This window comes from Aspergillus glaucus (assembly GCF_001890805.1).
Source record: "Aspergillus glaucus CBS 516.65 unplaced genomic scaffold ASPGLscaffold_23, whole genome shotgun sequence".
Classification (NCBI taxonomy): Eukaryota; Fungi; Ascomycota; class Eurotiomycetes; order Eurotiales; family Aspergillaceae; genus Aspergillus; species Aspergillus glaucus.
The window spans coordinates 289151-309991 of record NW_019170475.1 but is presented as its reverse complement, the minus strand read 5'-3'; the positions used below and the strand labels follow the sequence as shown (position 1 = coordinate 309991).

The window sequence follows — 20841 nt, the reverse complement described above, 5'->3', positions numbered from 1 at the left end:
AGGCGCCATGCAGTGTGCTTGGATACTAGCATAATACTAGCATGTATTGAGTGCTAGCCGGTCATGAACGGCATTACAGGTTGGAAGTTATACAACAGTTCTGTCATTGGCCACGATGCCCAATTTCCTGCTCTCTCCGTAATTTGACTCTGCTCTTACGGGACAATCCTGTCCTGTGCGTCTTCCTTCCAGGCCGGTTATGGCCTTTTTATAGAATGGCGCGAGTCGACTTCTAGCGTCTAGCAACATGGTCTACCGATGTCGTCCTCAATGCCCATATTCCCCGTATAACCCGGTATCGATCTTTTTGTTCTCCCCATTTCCCGCGAAAACCGGCACCCAAATAGCGGTCCTTGGCCCATTATCGTTCCATGGCGGTTTGCTGACGGCCGAAATCGTCGAGACAGTGGCTTATTTCCCGGAATTATTGGAGTCGTTCGCAAGGTCAGATGGCGTAGAAGCCGATGCTTCTTGCTTCTCTGTTGACTGTTCCTGCTGTCTGGATTTCAGGTCACTTTAACAGTGCTGTATCAGTACTTGTATGATGGAAAGGACGAAGAGGGAGGAATATATCGGAAGTCACATGGCCATGCGACTGCGACTGCGATGGCGTACTCTTTTGAGAAGTTTTTCTCATGCTCTAGGTCTTTCAATGCGGGCTGGAAGGTGTAGTATCCTGCGAGACAAGCATGTCAGTTGTGGGCTGCATGCGCACGGTATACAAGTGCATACCTGTAAAAACACCCATGCCAATTGCCAGCACTGCCGGAATGAAATTTCGACTCATTATGAACCAAGATAAATAAACAGATAAGTTATCCTGGGCGTAAAGCTTGATAGTTGAAGTCCCCGGCCCGAACGGGTTTAATCGCCAAATTCCGCCGCCGTCGCGTCTCCCACATTTCCGACGCGTCTTCCGCAAAGGGAAGCAACTTTTCGACATCACACCTCGAACCTCACTTTGTACCCTTTCAACGTCTATATTTCAACAGTTCTCGTATCCGCCTTGGGAAACGAAACGTCCGCGAGACAAATCTACCTGCGAAATCCGCAAACGAAGTAATGGCCGCCTAAGGAGATGGGCCATCAGCGCCAAGCACACAAATGGAATCATGGCGGGAACGAGGGTATGTGCCGGACTCGGACGAGGAAGATGGACTGGACAGTCAGGAGAAGTTGAGTGGGGAGGACGAGGAAGAGAAGGTGGTGGATGGGTCGCAGGATTTGGGGTCGGGGGAAGTCGCTGCTCCTGCTACGGCTGGGAAGAGGAGTGGACAAGGGTTACGAGGTGAAGATGAGGGTGATGGGGAATCGCAGGATGAGCCTCTGGATGATGGGGAGGATGTGAATAGGTCTCGACAAGATACACCAGCCCAGGCCAGTGACGGACCGGCGAATCAAGGAGATAAGGACGAGGACGAAAACGAGCGCCGCGAACCGACTTCCTTGGCAGAAACACCCCAGGATGACACGACGGATGACGAGACGGATTCGCAAGCTACGCCCGTAGTGAAAAGGAACGACCAGAATGCCCCTCGATCTCCCAGCTTGCCTGCACGAGACGCCGGTGGACCTTCGACTCCGCAACGGACGAGCGATGAATGGGATGTTCCTGATTCTTCGCCGGATGAACTGCAGACGGAAGTTCTTACCACTCGGATATCGAAACACATTTCTCTCCCCCCTAGGCCTGGTCGTACACCTAGACATGCACCTAGAAGGCGATCACCCAAACACACGCCTATCCCTGCGCCTAGCAGACGCTTACCCGAACGCACACCTACCCCTGCACCTACCGAACACGCACAGCAGACCAATGAAAACGAGGGTGTTGACGATTCTCCCCTGTCATCTGCGCCGTCATCTCTCCATTCGGTACGCCTGGATGATGGAAATGAACAAAATAAGCCGGAGAGCCAGCATGAGGACAATCTGGAGGAAATTCGGCCGGAAGACAACCTGGAAGATCTACTCCCTCACCTTGACATTCCGGACGATGTACTACAAGAACTATCCCATCCGGCACGAAGGTCACTAAGAGAACGCAATCCCATTCAGTTACACCCGTATCTCCTCGAGGACGCCAAATACCAACGCCTTATGAAGGCAGGAGGCATCAAGCCGGTGCGCATTGCTCAAATTCAACAAGCACTACGTGAACAGGCTGCTGCGAATGAGGAGAGTCAAGGCCAGGATTTCGTCAATGCTGAACCCCCGTCAAGCAGCCCGGCTGGTAATTTTGAATTCCCGTCTTCTCCTGCAGAGCCTCGGATCCCTGAAAGGCGACCACGTCAGAGCACCCCGGAGCATGACCGTCAGCGCGAATTTCAGTTCCCAGGCCATTCGCCAAGAGCTCCTCGCTCAGCGAAGCGGCGAAAGGTATCACATCCGAATAGGACCCACCATCACCAAAGGGAACAGCCGCTACATACTAGCCTCGGCATTTATAATGGTGTCGCCAATCGGGGAGACTCAGCTTTTGATATCCCGCTTAGCCCACCACGATCGGGGAGCGTCTCCTCAGCGCACACCGCGCAAGCCCAGTCTGGCTTCCGGTTCCCTCCAGGGTTTACGCCGCCTGCGTTGAATACACCAGTCACAGAACCGAGAACCAACAGAAGAGACGTTGGCGATGAAAGTGCCATGGACTGGTCTGGTCCCAACGCTGACGTCCAGTCAGTTAGTGCGGGATCAGCCTCTTCTCACAGTCAACCAAACTCTGATGTTGAAAATAACCAAGAGGACCAGGAACGCGCTGTCAGAGCTTTGCAGCGTAAGATAAAAGGTGTTCTTCCGGCATCATGGCTTCGACTTGACAAAGAGAAACAAAAGGATAAAATTAGTTTGATCCAAAGGAATCGTGATAGGGCTGCTTCCCACAGACCAGAGAATGCGAAAGGTGTTGCGAAAAAAATCATGAGAAGGACTGACTCGGGGACCACACCAAATGCAAGAGCGCAGTTAACATCTTTGAGTCATCTTGCTGATGACGATAATGAAGGAAGTGATGGTAGCGACGGTGGTAGACCCCTGACCGAGCAGGATCCGCAATTAACGCTGGCGGATGTGGTCGGTTTCGAAGATCCATCCTTTGATCAAGATCTGGGCGATGACATCCCAGAGGACAATCGTATTGACAACATGTTTCCGCCAGTCCCTCGAGACCCTTCATCTTCCAGCAGAACGCAAGGTGCGAAGCGTCACAGGCCCACAAAGAACGCTATGCACACTGGGAACGAGAGGAAACGGCCTCGCCTAAAACGGCAAACCAGGCTTACCGATCCAGCTTTTGAAGGCCGGAAAACGAAGCAATTTTCTTCTAGGGCTCCCAGGGTTTCCAAGTCTTCCAGAGCTCCGAGAGTTCCCAGATTGGGTATATTGGATGCTCCAGACGTGGCCGAACGGCCTAGACAGGAACAGCCAGCCTTCCTTCGAGTTGCAGCGCGGCAGGCGCGTTCACGCCGTGATAGAGGGAGACGAAGTCCGACTAGAAAGTTCTTTGACTTGGGTTCGCGAAACGATACGGAAGACGCTAATGTGTCTTTGCATAACTGGCGACGAGGGAAGCTTCGGCAGACTCGCTTAGAGCCACTGCGCAGACCTCAAGTAAGGCAGCCTTTGATGGATCTTTCTACTAATGGGCGGGATACGCAACATAACCCTGAGGGCCGCAATGCTCAAGAGGCCAGGGCAAGTAGTGTCCACATAACAGGAGCGGCCGTCCGGCCTGACAATGATATTGCACCAGAGCACGTTCCGGGATTAAATGTCCCTGCACCTGCGGCACCAACGTCGAAAAGAAACATCACGCCGAGAAGGCCCGGATTATCTGAAGTGCAAGGCAACAAATGGATCGTCCGTCGGAATCTTGCTATCACGTCCCTGAAGCGAAACACCCCAAGGCCGGCGGGGTTGGAAGCGGAAAACACCAGCAGCAACATGTTGTCTTCGTCGTTTCAACGATCATTGTCCGTGCTCAATCAAGATTATTGGCATAGGCGCGCACATCAAGCAGAGAGGCCGAGTCTAACACTGGATCGATTTCTTTCTGATAGTGTCGCATCGGCTACTCCACGTGCCGTTCAGAAAGCAGCAGTTCCAGCTGAACGGTCATCCAGGTTGAATGATACCCCACTGAATTCCCAACCTCAACCAAAACGCCGTCAGCTAAAGAAGCGTCCTCCGCAGAGGCTAAATCTCGACACGATTGAGCGCCAAGGACCACCAACGATCCTGTCCCCTGCTCCGGTCCCTTCTATGATAGACGCAGATGCTGGTGACCCGCAGCCTGGTCACAGAGCATCTGGCGGGTTATCTGGATTCCGGCGCACGTACACGATTGATTTCGATGTCGCGCCTTTGTATCCCGGGACGTTCTTTCATGAGTCTACATTCGTGGGAAGCGGGGAATTTGCTCGTTCTCTTGAGCTGGGCTCGCGCGATATGGATGAGGATGCCGGTCTTTTTCACATGACCATTGGGAGTCGGAATTTCCGTTGGGGTGCTTGGAATGATACCGTGTCTTCGGAACTTGGGATTGCTTTTGAGAAACTCTTTGAACGAATCGAAATGGATAACACAGCCAGCCCGGTGCCACATTCGGAGAGCTCTCTGAATCAACAGCCGTACAGAATACACAGGTCGATCATCAAATACACTACAGAGGTCTTGTCATTCATAGATCCGATTGATAGGTCAGAGTTTGTGACAAAAGCTCATGATCTTGTTTCCGGTCTCAACGATCATCTCGCAACCTTGATCTCGGCCAATCGTAATACCAGCCACTTGATGAAGATTGCTTCGTACAATGCAGTATTCGCGAACCAGGTATTCCATATTGCTCGCGATGGCTTGGTCAATGATACTATTGCAAGCGAGGCCATGGAGCTTGTCAAATCGGCTTCCAAACAGGTCATTGCCTTTTTGTCGAGCCCGTCGGGTATGGCAGATATTCGCAAATTCCTCGATGAGCAACGACTAAATGAAAATCGTGAAGTCGGTATCCATGATGACCATTCGGCTGTCGAATCCTACGTTATTGCTAGGCATGTGTTGGGAGGCTTTGATCAATTCAAGGGCTGCTTTGAAAGCTTTGCCGCGGAGGCCTACTTGCTGTCAGATGCCATCGAACTGACCAACTCGAAAGACGTGGCATCACTTGAAAAAGGATGGCGTAGCCTCTTCACGACGTTGCCTCTCAACGAAATCGACAAATCTGGAATCGCTCGAATCGGGTCCCGATTCAGACAAGCGTACGACAACTGGTCAGTTGTCAAGCAGCTTCTGCGCCCCGTTCTGGATGAATACGATCCTAGTTTCATGGCACAACCTATTTCGTATAACAGCTACTGTCGGGCTTTGTTGCACCGGTGCTTCCATCTCATTAACGCCTGGGGATGGCGGGATTGCAAACTAATACTGGACACTCTTTACGACTTCTTCGCGAAGAACACGCTCTACAACCTAAAGCATGAGGAGAGCTTCGGATCTCCCGCTTTCCTGGAAGAACTGGATCGCAATCCTTCGCCGGAGGTCAGACCAGGAGAGCCGTGCTTCCATGTTCTATTGAAGGTCACAGCGAGCGGATTACGCTTTCTGTCCAAGACATACGACAAGAAGAAGATACGGAATTTTGCCTGGCGGCTTCTACCAAACCATGGTCGAGTCTATCCGAAGGAGATGCCCATCCGGCACGAAGACCTGGATGCTCTACGGAATCATCACGATCTTCTCTGCACCCTGTATTACGCCGTTCCTGACGGATGCCGTCCTCGACTTGAGGCGATCAAGAATCTTGTTCACCCCGCCAGCTCACACCGCGAGACATGCGATATCAGCATAAGATCATGGGTTAGACTTGTTCGGTTCAAGTTATCGACGGATGAGGATGTCTCGGGGCTGGATCCATTTGCCGATTGGCATAGCTATTTCGTGACTGAGCTCCTGAAACAACACACCTTGGCTCGGAAGGAGATTGAGGCGCAAGGTAATTCAGACAGTCGCTTCTCCAAGCAATTGATCGAAAGCACGATATCACAGAATCAACGGCAAATTGAGTCCTTACTGAAGGTTGCTATTGGTGGGTTACAGAGTGCTGTGCAGTTAGCGCCAACTTTGGACCATGCGCGGAGGGTTGTATCCAAGTTGCCTATCAAGGCGATACTAGGACTCTTCAATTCTAGAGTTGCTCGTGTGAATACTGTCGTTTCTGAGGCTCTACAAGTCGTCATTACTTACACCCAGAAGTGTGATCCTCCTGCCCCGGCCCCGATTCCAGCGCCAGCTCCAGCTCCAGTGTCTACGGATGACGACAGTCAAGAATACGGGGACTGGTCTGCTATCGAAGCCGCCGCCTATGGGGATGATGAGGACGAGTTGATGCCGATAAACGAGGGAGTCGAGCACGTGGAAAAAGTCTTCCATCCAGCCGTATCCCGTCTAGTATCCAACTGCTTCGGTGAAGACCACTCTCCAGAAGACAAGATCCTCCTCGATGTTGTAGACAGCTGGACCTCTGTTGCTCAAGTGCTTGTAAACCACAAATTGCGGCATTGGGACAATTTTCTCGGTCCTTATGCTGGTGATTCCTGGGCGTCGCTTCGGTCTACGGTGCAAACTAGGAAGTTTATGCCTCAATTTCTGGCGAGCTGTGTTCGGAAAGATTCTGAACTTCTTGCTCAATGCAAATATCACGTTCTGGGTATGTGGATGTCGACATTGGTGGAGAGGACGTCGATGTTGAAGTTCCAGCATCGTTTGACGGAAGCTTTGTTGAACGAGCTATCTATGGATCCGTTGCTTGAGAACCTGCCATTCTCCAGAGATCGACTTGATGACTATTCCATTACGCTGGAAGACTTCAGTCAACGGAGACTGTCACTCATATCGAGCCTACTGTCAAATATGCGCGAGCACCTCCAGGACCTGGAAGACAACAAGAGTCCAACGTTCTCAACTACGAAGCAGGAGTATAGGGAACTTATACAGAAACTGATGTCGTCGATGAAAGCCAACTACCAGGAGCTGGGTAACAGTGGACAATCTGTCCAAGGTGCCTATGTGGACTTCGTCCACCACGTTGTTGGATTCCTGCAGCAGCATTCGAGAGACATCAGCCCTATAGATCCATTCTTCACCGATCCTACCTCGTTCCCTCTTCCATCGACTGATCCGTCGTACATTGTTGCAAGACTGAAGAGTTACGAACCGAAACTGTCCGCTGAGAAGGTGGCGAGGACATTGATCATTTTCGTGCAAGGGGTCTCTGAACGCGCGGCTATCGATGGTCAGCAGGTGTATCTTGTTGACCAACTGCACGCATCGATGGCAGATACCTATGAATCCGGGACTCCTGACCGACCAACGCTGCGGGGAATCCTGCTTCAGTGCGTATTCCCGGCCTATCTCGAGAATGCATTTAGCAATGCAGCGGCGTGGATTTTGAGTCTTCCCATACTGCAAGCAATCTCGCGCACGCTCAAGGACTTGCGATTCAACATGGACACGACGGATCCGAATTGCGTCTCATCAGTGCTCAATACCATTTGCTCCGTGTTGCAGTCGTCTTACCATTCCCTGCGTCTCATAGCAGATAATCTCAATATGCTCAAGCAACCGCCAGTCCTAATCACAGCAGCATCCTTCATCGAGATAATCACCGTCACCTTGCCTATAATCGACTATATAGACCGCACCACCGGCACAGCAGCCGTAGCTATCTCAGAGGCTCGTGCTTTCCGTCCTTTCGCCCTCTTCGCCGTTTTACACCTCCGCGGCCTGTCGTCATTCGACAACCTCATGGAAGACTTCACCCGGTCGTCCAATGTGTTTGCAGAACAGGAAACACATACAAATACGACTACAGTCCCCCGCTTCTTCCACGAAGCCTGCCACTCCGCGTCTCGTGAATTACAAGCGTACATCAATGAGAGCTGGTCCCGGCATCAGGGCAAATATTTCTTCACACGGCGGGGCGCGCACCAACCGCAGGAAGTAGGTATTGATCCTTCAATCATGGTGAAGCTGGAGAATTCGCCGGCCGCGATGTTTGAGGGTGCTGTTGGAGGACTACTGAGAGCGTTCAAGAGTCTTGATGTTTTTGATGATAGATATGATTAGACTGGGGTTTGTTGGGTTGGTAATGTGTTTTATAATGACTTTGTCTTTGTCGTATAATACCAATGATGAGATGATCCAGACATTCATTAACCGTGGGAAAAGATACAAGGAGCCCAGTCCGCATCCGCACATGAGTGCTACCTCATCGCTGTACATCCTTGGACCTCGTCAAAAGACTCGACTATTCGACAGCAGATGACAGATGCCATGGTTGGCTTTGGATACATCCGGTTTCCCACTGGGTAAAAACATCATACATGCATGCATACAGTGGGGTTTTCTTCAGCTTTCTCGGCTGCGGCTGATTGTGATAATCAACGAAACTTCACCGTGCGGCCGTTGCGTTTTCTGACCTAATGCGCCTGGAGGATTGAAGCATTGGCAACCGACATGGGCAGGATTGGCTATTGTTTATAGTTTGGGTCTTCGAACGGTCATCCATGGCGGTTCATAATGGATATTTGTGGATCGCGTATCGGACAGGCGGCAAGGGCCAGGTAGACATGAATCGGCTGAAGGATGGCGGATATACGATCGTTCATACCAATGTCCACGTGGTGCAGGATCCGACTCTGTGCCCTTCCGGTAACAAGTTGATCCTGTCATTTTCGGACATGAATTCTTAAGCGGGTAGCTTGTATTAGGGCTTAGTGTTTTTCTATAGCAATTTGATAGCAATGAATTCGTGAACTATATTACTTGAGAGTGAAGCAATCTAATAATCGACCCTGATATTCGCTCGACAACCTCGAACCTTACCAAGCAACAACAACAACAACAACAACAACAACAACAACAACGAAGCAAGCAAGTCACTCACATGGAGCATGGAGCACGATAGATCGGACCTTCTTCACGCCCACAATAAAACCACGTTAAACTGAAATCCCACCAGGGGGCAACGCCAGAGCGCCGCGCCAAATCAAACAGCAAAAACCGATCCGTTATCTTTCCAAACACCACCACGCCATCTTCCGGGATCTCCTGCTCCTGCTCCTGCGCCTGCGCGCCCTGAGCGGCATTGGTCTTCTTCTTCTTCGGCTCCTTCACGATAGTTTGTGGGAGGTTAGGGTTTCGCCAACAGTCATTCTTGGAGTTCTCATCATGATCACAGGTTGTGAAAGCTTCGGACGAAGTCATCCACACGCCTCCAGGGACATACTGAAAAGCGCAGCTGTCGGTGGGGAGATACCGGTACTCTTTGATATCGTTCAGGGTCTGAACTGTCGCAGCGAGCAAGTTCTGGCCAACAGGTAAGTGGTTACACGGGGAGTTGGCGGCTGTTGATCGAGTGCCGGTGATGAGCTCCCCCATATTAGCACCGAGCAGACAGGGTCTATCTCGAAGCAGAGCGGTCCAGTTGGCGCTGGGCCGGGGGTGGATGGTTTCCGGGCTCATTTGCCCCGCGCCGTGGACTAGGTCCATTAACTGGTAGCCTGCGATTCGGCCTCCGGTGACGTACCGGGGGGCTATCTGGCCCAAGGTCATGGCGAAGGAAGTCACCAGGTCTCCGAGTGTGCGCTGTTCCCAGATAACGAGTTCTGCGTTCTTGAGCAGGTAGTCTCGAGCGTTTTGTCCCCCCGCGGGCGTGTTGGGTGGGGGGAATTGTTTGCCGCCAAAGTCTTTGCAGTATATTGAGACCATGTAGAGTAGTAGGGATGATTCGGGGACTAGCCAGGCGCGTTTTGCTGGGACATCGTAGAGGATCCATGAATAGTGGTGACTTCTGTGCAGCATGAAATAATAGTTTGTGCTTGTGGGCATCCGGATAACGGCCGCGTTGATGATGCTAAGATTCCCTCGGAAATGTAGCAGCGGCTGTGATTCCTTGAGTGCCCATGTAGTATTGTGAGTGTGCTTATCAGTACCAATGAGTAGCTCGCCTTCCCTACTCCAGCCTATAAGCGCTGGTGCGTTTATGAGCAAGTCTAGGTCAAATGTCTGATACCACTCGCCCCTAAGACTTTCCAAATTATCGGCGCGCAGCTCCGGACCCTGGGCTTCTTTCGTCTCATAATGCCACAGAACAGACCCATCAGCTTGCCTTAAAACAGGAACCACAGCCGAATAACGACCGCACAGGATATACCCCTCCTCCACCTGCACAGGACGAGTCACTCCAGCAAGAAGAGACATCACATCAGGTCCCGTTTTGAGCAGCGGCCGCTCCGGTAGCAATTGACTCAAGCCATTCAGAAACTCAGATTCATCGAAATCGTCGTCGTCGTCGTCATCGTCGTCATCACAGCCATCACAATCACCAAGATCAAGTAGAGAAGCCACGATTCCAGTATCGAACATCTTAGTCCAACAGCTCCGCGACCAATTCGCAGGGACTAACGGCAGGAGACCAAAGATGTCTCTTTCCCATCCACCCCAGGACATGCTTATTTGGTTGGTGACGGGGGTCCTCCGGAGCATGACTAGCCAGCTTAGAGCGGCCTTGAGGGTGTTGAGGTTCGCTGTGGTCATTGAGGCGTAGAGGCATTCGATGTATTCGGGGCGGTATGTTATCACGAATCCTTTTTCTGCGTCCTGTCAGTACCTACAAGTAATAATCTCAATCAAACCAGGTAAAGGGAAACATACGACTAAAGTAGTGCTGACTAGGGTTCTCAGCAGCAGCCAGAACATCCAACCCTATAGGTCCATAGCGTCTCTCCATCTCCTCTCTCAGGATTCCAGCTTGCACATGGCCATCCTCAAGCGTGAGACAGAGATGGGTGAGGTCTTCGGCATTTTCAATTCTGTCGTTCAGATCAGTTTGGAGGCGTAGCATGCCCGAACGGGCGTCTAGCGGGTGCTCTTCGCTGTGGCCGTGGCCGTTCATGATGCTCATTTTGAACGTTAGATTTTGGACGTTAGGTGTTAAATGTTAGGAATCGTTGGAGTAGACTTTCAGTTACGTGGTTTTGCAGCCTTGGGGGCTTGGGGGCTTGGGGATGACAATGTGGTGATGCCTACAAATGTGCTCCGCCCTATAAGTCCTAAGAAATCGTTTACTGTTGTTTTAGTTGGCTATAGTAGTTGACATTCCGTCGTTACAAATAATGATGCAACGACAACAACAAAAGCAGCGGTGCTTATGGTTCAGTCTACAGATATCAAATATCCCATCATAAAAAGTTTACATGAAAACACCCCTCAACCCATCAATAACACTCCCACGAGACATCCACGCTAGCCTCCCTGCAAACCACATCGATCCCACCAAAGCAACCCCTCCCAGCGCACTAACCGCATACAAATCCCAATTTTTAGCCTTATACGCCGGCATGCGCATATCAGCAGTCTGCAAATGCATGGGCCGCAATTCCTTCCCTTCATCATCGAAGCGTAACTCGTTATCGTACATGAGCTCTTCGACCAGATCAGCTGCATAGTCTTTGCGCTTCGCAGTGACGTGTGCGATGCGTTTCATGCGTAGAACGTTGCGCTTGTAGTGTCCTTCGCCGTCGGACTGGAGGATCTGTTTTGCCTTGGTGTACAGCTCATCAGACGTAAAGTGAAACTTGTTAAGTGGTTCCGCGACGCCAGCTGCGACAATACGGGTAGTGTTTGCAATCTGGTCGAAGAAGAAGCCCATAGAAATACATGGTTTCCCGTGGTAGAGGGCTTCGTTGGTGCTGGAGCCGCCGCCGTGGGTGAAGTAGAGCTTGGTGGAGTCGTGGTCTAGGATTGCACGTTGGGGGGCGAAGAAGGGGAAGAGCCAGTCGGGGTGTTTGTTGTTGATTAGTTCACTTAGTTGAATGGTGCTGTCTTTGATATCGAAGGTCTGGTTTGGGTCTAGGTCTTGCCCACTGTCCTTGCCAACGGCCCAGATGACTCCATCTATCAGCTGCTCCTGCATAAGACGCGCAACTCCATTGACGATCTTGACAGCATCCTGATGAGACACAATGATATGCGTTCCCAGCGAGATATACAAAACCGACTGGTGTCCATCCAGAAACGCCTTATAACCCTCATCCAACGGAGTAAACCTAGGGCTCAAAAGCGGCCCCACCGGCACACAAGTAGGCGGCAAATCGCGCGGAATCTCAAGCCCAAAGAACGAATTCACCAGGACCAAATAATCCGGCTTCTCCAGACGATGCGGGGGCTTATATACCCCATTCGCCCGCCGCATCCGCTTCGTCCAGTTCATCCACTTCAGAATAGCGCCCAGACCCGTCACCACGACCAACTCGTTCTTAATGCGTAGCCACATAGACGCCGTCTCGGAGGTAAGCGTTCCTTCGAGCTGAAAATCCGGCTGACTGGGGATGTAGGGACAGGGGAGCATGAGGAAGGGCATATTGGGCCACACCACTGCGATAGGTAACCGGTACTCGACGTGAATGTCCTTGACTGCATCGACGAAGAAATCCGCAATTATCATGCTGGGCCTAGACTCTGCACTGTCCATCATCCTCTTGAGACCGTGGTAAGTCTGCGGCCAGAACGAATCAAACATGTACTTGGACTCCATTGATGCCCCTAGTCCTTTGGAGATATCCCACGCTTGTGAGCGGCGGTAGTGCGCTTCTAGTTGTTCGTCTGTTGGGCCAGGGCCTAGGAGATGTACTTTGGTGACGAAGCCATATTCCTGCACCCAGTGTTCCTGGCCCTCCAGGGTTGCGAATTCGATCGTGTGGCCGCGCGATGCCAGAGCTCTGCCGATTTCTAGCACGGGGGCTGCGTGTGTGAATCCTCCTGTTGTTACGACTAGGAGGATTTTCCGGAGTGGGTGTATTGACTTGTCCATGGTGGAGTGTCGTTGTGCGAGGGTGGTGTTTAGTTGTGTAGTTCCTTCCGGATATATATCTGGAGGGATTATTCAAGGATGACTCTTTGATTGTACCCCGCCAAACACGAGATCCTGCCACAGACGGCGATTTTTGGAAGATATCACAACAAAAAAATAAACAACGGTAGATATAATGTCCTATAGTGAAACATTGTCATATCAATGCCAATGTTTGGCTGCTCTCCCACGCATACACCACCGAGGGCAAGAAAAACCCAGAAGGATCATAATGAATTACACACTATAATAATAGTATGATATACCAATGCAAATAAAACCAAGTACATCTCCAGATATCATCAGAATCACTTTGACCGCCATCAAAATCACAATAACTAGCTTGCGTATAGCATCAAACCCAAGATAAATCCAAAGCCGTTACTCATTTTTTCACATCATAACTCTTTTTTTTTTTTTTTTTTTTTTTTTTTTTTTTTTGAAGTCCCCGTCACAGACAGAGCGTTATCTCCCATTCGACGGCCCCGGACTCCCCGGATGTTCATGGTGATGCCCGCTCCCATGACTCGACCCCCTGCGATGGAACGGATGATGATGCGGATGGAACCCTGAGAAATGCAGAACCTTGCGCACAGCACTTGCAACACCACCCTTCTTCTTTGTCTCTTTCTCCGCGCCGTCATCCTTCTTCTTTACCGTCGCGTCGTCTTGCAGGACGATATTGGTAGCGGCGGGTTTCGGCGGCCACTGCCCGTCTGCTTTCCAGCCTTGTACCATGGCTTTTGTCACGTCGGCGAGGTTGATGGGGACTGTCGGGGTGAGGGATTGCACAATGACTTTGCTGTAGATGGAGGGGTACATGCTTGATGTGATGGAGGCGCGGATGGGGTTTGTTTCGGAGAGGATGGAGGGGACGATGGGGATGTAGGATTCGTCGGCGACGGAGTAGGGTGTCGAGGAGGAGTCTGGGGAGGGGATTTCGTGATTCTGATGGTCGTCTTCTGGTAGAGGATCTGATTCCGTAATATTCGACTCGGTGGGTTGTTGCGGTTTATCCTCTTGCGCATCACTCCCAGTAATAGTAAGCGACTCCTCCGTCTTCGCAGCAAGCGCAGAACCATCACCATCCGTCGCATCACCAACACCCGTTGCAGCATTATCCCCACCACCACTATCACCAGTGCCATTAGCCGCACCATCCCTCAACCTCTCCTCCCTCTCACTAATCTCCCTCCTCGTCCTAGCCCCCGACCACGCCTCCCTCCTCTCAGCCCAAATCCTCAACCCCTCGTTCCACCCAATTTCCTCCTCAACAGCCCTCCTCCTCTTCCTCCTCCGCTCCTCCTCCGGCCCCGACCCCAAACCCTCCGCCTCCCTCTCCAACTCCGCATCCCCATCATCACTCTCGGGCTCAAACTCAGAACACGAATCTTCGTAGTCGCGCGGTCGCCATTCCTTAACGTCGCGCTCGGAGATCGGCCATGCGGTTTGGAAGCGTGGACCTGTCGTGGTAGTTGAGGGCTCGAAGATCCAATCGTTGCGGACGATGTCGCGGATGTAGCGCTTTGCTTCGCGGATTGCGGCGTCGCGGGTTTCGGGGGTTGTCATTTTATTTTTATTTTTATTTTTTTGCCCCTTTTTGGGGTATAATGGGTGGGTATAATAGGTGGGTATGAAGAGAAGGGTGTCTTTTCCGATGGTGATGTCAAACAAAGGTGTGAACTCGATCTCGGACTGAGAATATTTCTTTTCGGTTTCTCTTTTTTTGCTAGTTAGTTATGTGCTTCTTGTGACTAAGCCATGGTAATCCGGGGAAGAGGAAGAAGAAGAAGAAGAAGAAGAAGAAGAAGAAGAAGTAGAAGAAGAGAAAGGCGACAGTGGCGGAGGAATGACAAACGGAGAAAATTGTGTCAGGCGATATACCGCGGGATTCCGCCCCGCGCAGTCCCGAATTGTAGATGTTTGCCCCTAGTGCGGAGTAGGGTAAGTGTATATAGTTATAGATTCATTTCTATGTTTTGACTATTCGTACATATCGCAGTGCATCAAGTTCGGTCATGTCGTTAATATTACACAAAAAGAGAAAAACAAGTATAGAAGTTTAGATGTCCATTCCAAACAGAAAGAAAAGCAAATCATTCTAAGTCCGTACACGCGCCGTATCAGTACCTCCTTCGTCCCCCTTCGCAGGAATGAATCCCCACCCGGAACTCTTCTTGCGCCGACCCTTGCGGTCTCCGTATTGTTCGTCGAATTTCCGGATCGCGGAGAGCGATGACATGTCTTCGCTGATTGACGCGCTGATTTCTTCCATACCGCGCTCGAAGTGTGTCCAGGTGAGTGTTCGTCGGGCGGGATACTGATAGGGTTCTGGGCCCTGGTGCTGCGCTGCTGCGTCGTTTTCTTCACGGACGCAGGCCAATGCGGTGGATACAGACAGGTTCTTGAGGTCGGAGCCGGAGTAGAGGGGTGTTCGACGGGCGAGTTCGGCCAGGTCCACTGCTGGGTCTAGAGTTTCCTCCTTGAGGTGGATCTTGAGGATCGCCAGACGGTCTTGTTCTGTGGGGAGGTCGACGAGGAGTCGTCGCGGGAGACGGCGGAGGACTGCATCGTCTAGGTCAAACGGTCTGTTGGTGGCGACCATGATGAAGGCTGAGAGGTCGTTCATTCCGTCCCATTCGCGGAGGAACTGGTTGATGAGTTCGCGGTGCGAAGTGCGGCTGCTGGAGCCGGTACGCGAGCAGAAGATGGCGTCTGCTTCGTCGATGAACACCACGCACGGACTTAACTTCTTGGCTAATGTGAAGATGGCTTTGACGTTCTTTTCTCCTTCTCCGACGTACATGTCGTAGATGTCGGATCCGCTGACCTCGAGGACTGTCGCGCCACTTTCGCGGGCCACGGCCTTGGCCAGAAGGGTTTTACCGGTACCGGGTGGTCCGTAAAGTAGTAGGCCCGGGATCTTGTCTGTCGACAAGACACCGTATGTGAAGGCTTCAGGGCGGATGAGGGAGAGCGAGGTGAGGGTCTTCAGGGCATCGATTGCCTCGGGCTGGACGTGAACATCCGAAAATGTTGTACGGATGTTCTTTGCATCCACAACACCGTTCAATAGTTTCTTTTCATGGGTATTGCAAGTCTTGCGTAATGACCCTAATAACTTTTCTCTGTCATTGTTAGAGTCTGAAGTTTTCGTTTTCGGTGACCGTTCTTGCAACCACGCGTTCTTGACACGGTCTGTCCTTTGCATCATCTCCAATCCATGTTGGAGATGCTCAAAGCCAAAAGATTCATTCTCTTTAACACTTCCCAGCGCGAGCGTGGCGGCCCAGTGTATTTGGCCATACGACCAATACCGCTCTTCAAGTCCGGTGTCCTTGATCATTGTAGGATCTAACGGCCACGCGCGAGTGTTGAGAATGTCGTCCTTTGTGGCCGATGCATGTTCATAAAGTCGTGTCCGAAGCATATCTTGCATGTGTCGAATGTTAATATCCAAAGTCCGCCGCTTTCGATCTTGTGTAAAGGTCTTTTCAACCTCTTGCGAGCTCGTGGCCGGTGTGAGAACGAGCATTTGTGAGAAGTGGTCATCGAATGCATTCTGCATAAGTCTTGATGCGTCCTGAGAGTCAGGGCCAACATCTTGGGCTGCCGTTCCAACCAGCAACACGCGCGAGCCGGCTTTCCGCCGCTCTTGGATGACTTGTTGCAGTAGGGATACAAATCGGGAACCTTCCCGGGTGCCTTGGATTTCGCCGTAGTCCTGAACCTGCACGATGATGTCGCGAGATGGTTCCTGCTTGGGAGCTTCGGAAGAGTCTTCCGCTGGTGCTGCCGATTTAGATGGTTTTTGTGCAGGCTTGCTGGGAGACGAGGAGAGGAGTTCATTGAGAAGCCGCAGCCGCCGGTCCTCTACCCGGTCGCCGCTTGGTTGCGCTCCAGACGCACTGGAAGTGTCCGCAGGGCCGCTAATAGAAGCCACGAGAGACTTCAAGCCGAGCCAGTTCGGCAGCGGAATATCGCCAGCGTCTTTCGAGCTCTCGATGGTGATGAATTTCGGAATCCCTGAGCTTGGTCTGAAATTTGACGACGGGCCCGAACTGTCCATCATATCTGAATCGTCGGCATCACCATCCTCCTGCCAGGCCTCAGAAAGCGATGGGCGATATACTTCATACCCAAGCGATCTGATTGGCGATGTCACGCCGCTGTCTGCCAAATCCTGCTCACTGCACAGCTGAGCGATATCCTGAGCATTGAGCGTCACCAAATCCGTACTCAACTCCTGCGCGAGCCTCTTGACCACCGCGTCCAAGAAGACGATCCCATCGTTACCCGGGTAGTGAAGAACCAAATGCGTCTTCTTCGCAGAAGGTTCCTTTGCGTATTTTGCAGGCGGAAGCCGTATTCCTGCCCTGGCAGAGGCAAACAATTCCTCCCATAATGCTTCCGACAAGGCATACCGGTTTTCCGACGGAGGCTCACCAGCTCCGGGCTGACCTCCTTCTCCATCACCACCCTGCGCTTTCTTCTGGGTGTCCTCCATTTGTGCCTCGGTGCCCGATTTATCTATAACGACCTGCTGCGGCGCCTGAATCGCAGTTTGTCCTTCACCCTTGTGAATAACCGTATTCCGCTCATGAAACCAATCGGGAATCGCAGCAGCCGGCGCCGTCCATTCCTTGCCCGGTTTCCGATTCCTCAACGCCCTGCGTATCCCCGAGCCATACGGTCCGGACTCTTTCTTCCCCAGGGCATCTGTAGGCGGCGTCGCAGCGTTCGAAGTCTCGTTACTACCCTCGGGAAACCCATTCAGCGCCGAAACGTCATTGGCAATATTTTCCGGCACGGGATTCTGCCCCCCAGAAGGATCCGACGGCGTTGCGGACAGATATCTCTGCGAAATATGAAATCGGCGCGCAGGAGAACACGACGCGAGGACGGTGGGATAGCGACGACGGGCGATAAATCGACACGGACGGACACGGGCAAGTGACGAAAGCAACTTGCCTTGATGCATTGACGGGTACATCCGGGGCTAACGTGGCCACCGGAATTTTTGTAATTTTTCACAGATTGCCGATGCTGTATGTAGCGAGCGTCTGCATCAGCTGGTTTGGGGGAGACGAGGGGTACGTCAATGTTCTGTCTTTTTTGCTCTGCTGGGTTTCCTTTTCGGGCGGCGAGGTCGGGCACGTGATTGATTTGTCATCACAGCAGATTCGAGGCTCTTTTTCTCTCTTCTTTTTGCCGTCTGTACAGATGTACAGGGTATTAACTGATTGAGAACTATATTTATATCCTTATAGATTTAGGGAGACTCAATAAACCAAATGCTAAGCGCCCATGTTCGCGCGTAGAGGAGAACCTAACCATAACAATCGTACCCTAACTACGGAGTAGTATTTCCATCTGAACTCCATCTCCAGGCATATACCATTCCTTCTGCGTATACAATGAGACAAACCGGACCAGGAGGAGAGTGGGGTATAGTAGCATCATCATTCCAGGGCCTCCCTGGTAAAGTAACTGCCAGTGCCTGAGCGAACCTAGGGTCCGAGCGAGGCAGTGAATAGGGAAAAAAAAAAAAAAAAAAACCTCAGAGCTTACAACACGTGCAATCTACTTTCATCTCTTCTCCTTCTATTATCACAACCTTTGTTACCTCATCGTCTTCATCCTCAACAAGTGACATAATGCCACCCGTTCCACGGAACCAGCTTTAGCTGATACTTATGCCAGTGCAGCCAGATTGAGCTGAGATTGAGAAAGCCATCGTTCAACAAGCAGCGTCAGCGTCCAGCAACAATGAAAATCATCAAAGGACAACACCATGCACCAAACGAAGGAAACGAAACCCTCATCTCAACCCTCCAAACAATGTAAAAGCGCCTAGACGAACTCGATTCCAAACTCAACGCTCAAAACGCCCGGATCTCGCACCTCGAAACACTCAGCAAACCCTACATCCACATCAGAGAAAGATGCTTCACCACGCACTTGCGCAGCTTCTGGCGCGACTTTATCATTCCGTCGGATGTTGCCGTTGGAATAGGAGAGATCCGGGCCCTAATTAAGAGCCTTGTCGGTTTGCACGGGGGACATGCGGAGGCTGATGCGATTATGTTTGAGAGACGTCCTGCTAAGGAACTTCGGCCGTTTGTGCATGTCTATGACGTGCAGCCTGCTATTACTAGGGAGATTGGTAGGTCTGGCTTTCTATTCGCAATGGGTTGTTGCTGATACATGTTTCATGATAGCGTCGAAGGGATATAAGGGGATCATGAAGATGCTTGATACTGTTGGAGGTTTTCATTTGCTGAATTATTTCCTTAAGAGGAACAGAAGGTCTTTATCAGGCGGAGGTGGTTTGCAGGGATTTTCCTTTCGAGGATTGAGCTTTGCTGTGTCCAGAGAGCTTGTATGAGACCATCCTAGTCATGGCTGAGGTGGGCTAAAACACACTACCCTTACGATGAAAATTCTACAGTATGCGAGTGCCATTGAGGTTCGAGAAGACGTGTAATCCATTGGTCCATTCCAGTCTATCCTAATATGCTATCGATGATACGAAACTCGATCCCTATTCTTGAACGTCGTTAGCAACAGTTCACGAAACGACTGAAAGTAATAAAAGCAATAAAAGTTCTCAGACAAGATATACTGGCAAGTAGCAGACCAACCGGGAAAGGAAGGTCCGAATCTCTCTTCATGGGCGATTCCAGAGTGTAAAGAAGAAGAAATGGGTTGTCATCTTCGAACGAGCGTAACAGAACAATTGCAGAAGCAAAAGGGAAATATGCACCAACCTTATGAGGATTCGGGTCAAATTGACCTGTCAAGTGAGTGTGGTCTGATCAGTAGCATCATCAGACACAGCCAGCAGTGGTGGTGATAGATCCAATTGCTGTGGGAAATAGTGTCACATTATGACATGCAGTTGTGTACAGACCAGCCGGTTTAGTGTACAATCCAAAAGGACTACAGGTGGTGAGAGAAAAGAAGATGATGAGAGAAGAAAGACGGAAAAGAAAATCGCGAAAAAAAATATAGCAAAGCAAACCCACCGCAACAATATTACTCCGTCCCACGTGACCTACTTTCCCAAAACAGACTAGCGTGGCACAGGCGCCGGAGTGGCAGGGAAGCAGTTAAGCCTCAAACGAAGGGAAGAAAAGGCAAAGAGTCAGAGAGAGAGAGAAGAGAAGAGCCTGAGAAAAGAAAAGAAACGACAAGATTCAAGATCGCGCCATGAACCGCTCCGTTGTCGATTTCTGCTGGTGCTGATCCAGATCTCCGTTTCCTGTCCTTGTACAGTATTCTGTATCTTCTCCTTTTTGGTCTCTGGACTCTCTGGACTCTCTATCGCTCCCTCTGCCTCCTTACGCGCTATCAAACGAACCCCTCCATACCGCTTGGGCTAGTTCCATTCTCAGTGTTTGTGTCTATCTACTACTATCCTCCTATCTCCATCTCTCAGTCTCTCCTCGTTGGAGTCGTCTCCCACTCCCCCGAATCTCCTCCACCACTACCACACTACCACTACCGCTACCACAAACCACCGCCGCCGCCAGCCACCGCCGCGATCTCTATTCTTTTTCTACGGATTATTCCATGCAGAGGATTCAAAAAAAATAAAATAAAATAAAACCTCTTCCGAATATCTGGCGCTTAGAAAGAGTGTGGATTGAGAATTGCACAATCCGGTCCGATATCGACGCCGATTTCCGTGGCTGCTTTCTTGGCCTCCGCCCCGACGCTAAAAGCGGCCCTGTTGTTCGCTCTCTGTCTTCCCTCCACGTCAGGCGCGTTCTCGATCGTCCCCCAAGACAGACGCCCTCTAGATCTTTCTTTTTATACCCCGATACCCGCTCTTCTTACTCTATTTTTTAACCTCTTTTCTTCTCATTGCTTTTTTTCCTCTCCCTCGTGTTTCGTTTATTCCTCTCTCGCGCGGGTCCCCGTGCTCGGTGAAT

At 51.1% G+C, this 20841-nt stretch overlaps 6 protein-coding genes across 6 annotated transcripts; 1 reads left to right on the top strand and 5 right to left on the bottom strand.

The window, feature by feature from the left end:
* Positions 1-73: 73 nt before the first annotated feature.
* ASPGLDRAFT_854452 (uncharacterized protein) lies at positions 74-840 on the bottom strand. The gene is made up of 2 exons (XM_022550332.1): positions 733-840; positions 74-676 (listed from the first exon to the last, which is right to left on the bottom strand). The coding sequence occupies exons 1-2, from the start codon at positions 785-787 to the stop codon at positions 531-533; spliced, it is 201 nt and encodes a 66-aa protein (XP_022397276.1). The 5' UTR covers positions 788-840; the 3' UTR covers positions 74-530.
* Positions 841-1104: 264 nt separating this feature from the next.
* ASPGLDRAFT_69361 (uncharacterized protein) lies at positions 1105-8118 on the top strand (the record flags this gene model as incomplete). The annotated part of the gene is made up of 4 exons (XM_022549358.1): positions 1105-2296; positions 2339-2440; positions 2477-2638; positions 2681-8118. The coding sequence occupies 4 exons, from the start codon at positions 1105-1107 to the stop codon at positions 8116-8118; spliced, it is 6894 nt and encodes a 2297-aa protein (XP_022397275.1).
* An 816-nt stretch (positions 8119-8934) lies between these two features.
* On the bottom strand, positions 8935-10957 carry ASPGLDRAFT_28945 (uncharacterized protein; the record flags this gene model as incomplete). The annotated part of the gene is made up of 2 exons (XM_022543804.1): positions 8935-10646; positions 10708-10957. The coding sequence occupies 2 exons, from the start codon at positions 10955-10957 to the stop codon at positions 8935-8937; spliced, it is 1962 nt and encodes a 653-aa protein (XP_022397274.1).
* Positions 10958-11104: 147 nt separating this feature from the next.
* ASPGLDRAFT_51423 (glycosyltransferase family 1 protein) lies at positions 11105-12966 on the bottom strand. The gene has a single exon (XM_022547526.1). The coding sequence runs from the start codon at positions 12863-12865 to the stop codon at positions 11246-11248; it is 1620 nt and encodes a 539-aa protein (XP_022397273.1). The 5' UTR covers positions 12866-12966; the 3' UTR covers positions 11105-11245.
* Positions 12967-13350: 384 nt separating this feature from the next.
* ASPGLDRAFT_51422 (DUF4050 domain-containing protein) lies at positions 13351-14496 on the bottom strand. The gene has a single exon (XM_022547525.1). The coding sequence runs from the start codon at positions 14471-14473 to the stop codon at positions 13370-13372; it is 1104 nt and encodes a 367-aa protein (XP_022397272.1). The 5' UTR covers positions 14474-14496; the 3' UTR covers positions 13351-13369.
* Positions 14497-14851: 355 nt separating this feature from the next.
* On the bottom strand, positions 14852-17999 carry ASPGLDRAFT_51421 (ATP-binding protein). Its single transcript, XM_022547524.1, has one exon. It carries the CDS (start codon positions 17883-17885, stop codon positions 15006-15008), a length of 2880 nt encoding a protein of 959 aa, XP_022397271.1. The 5' UTR covers positions 17886-17999; the 3' UTR covers positions 14852-15005.
* Positions 18000-20841: the final 2842 nt, after the last annotated feature.

Coding starts and splice junctions, on each gene's coding strand:
- ASPGLDRAFT_51422 (XM_022547525.1), bottom strand. CDS start 14,473: ATGACAACCCCCGAAACCCGCGACGCCGCAATCCGCGAAGCAAAGCGC.
- ASPGLDRAFT_854452 (XM_022550332.1), bottom strand. CDS start 787: ATGAGTCGAAATTTCATTCCGGCAGTGCTGGCAATTGGCATGGGTGTT. Junction 677..732: donor TGGCATGGGTGTTTTTACAG/GTATGCACTTGT, acceptor CTTGTCTCGCAG/GATACTACACCTTCCAGCCC.
- ASPGLDRAFT_51421 (XM_022547524.1), bottom strand. CDS start 17,885: ATGCATCAAGGCAAGTTGCTTTCGTCACTTGCCCGTGTCCGTCCGTGT.
- ASPGLDRAFT_51423 (XM_022547526.1), bottom strand. CDS start 12,865: ATGGACAAGTCAATACACCCACTCCGGAAAATCCTCCTAGTCGTAACA.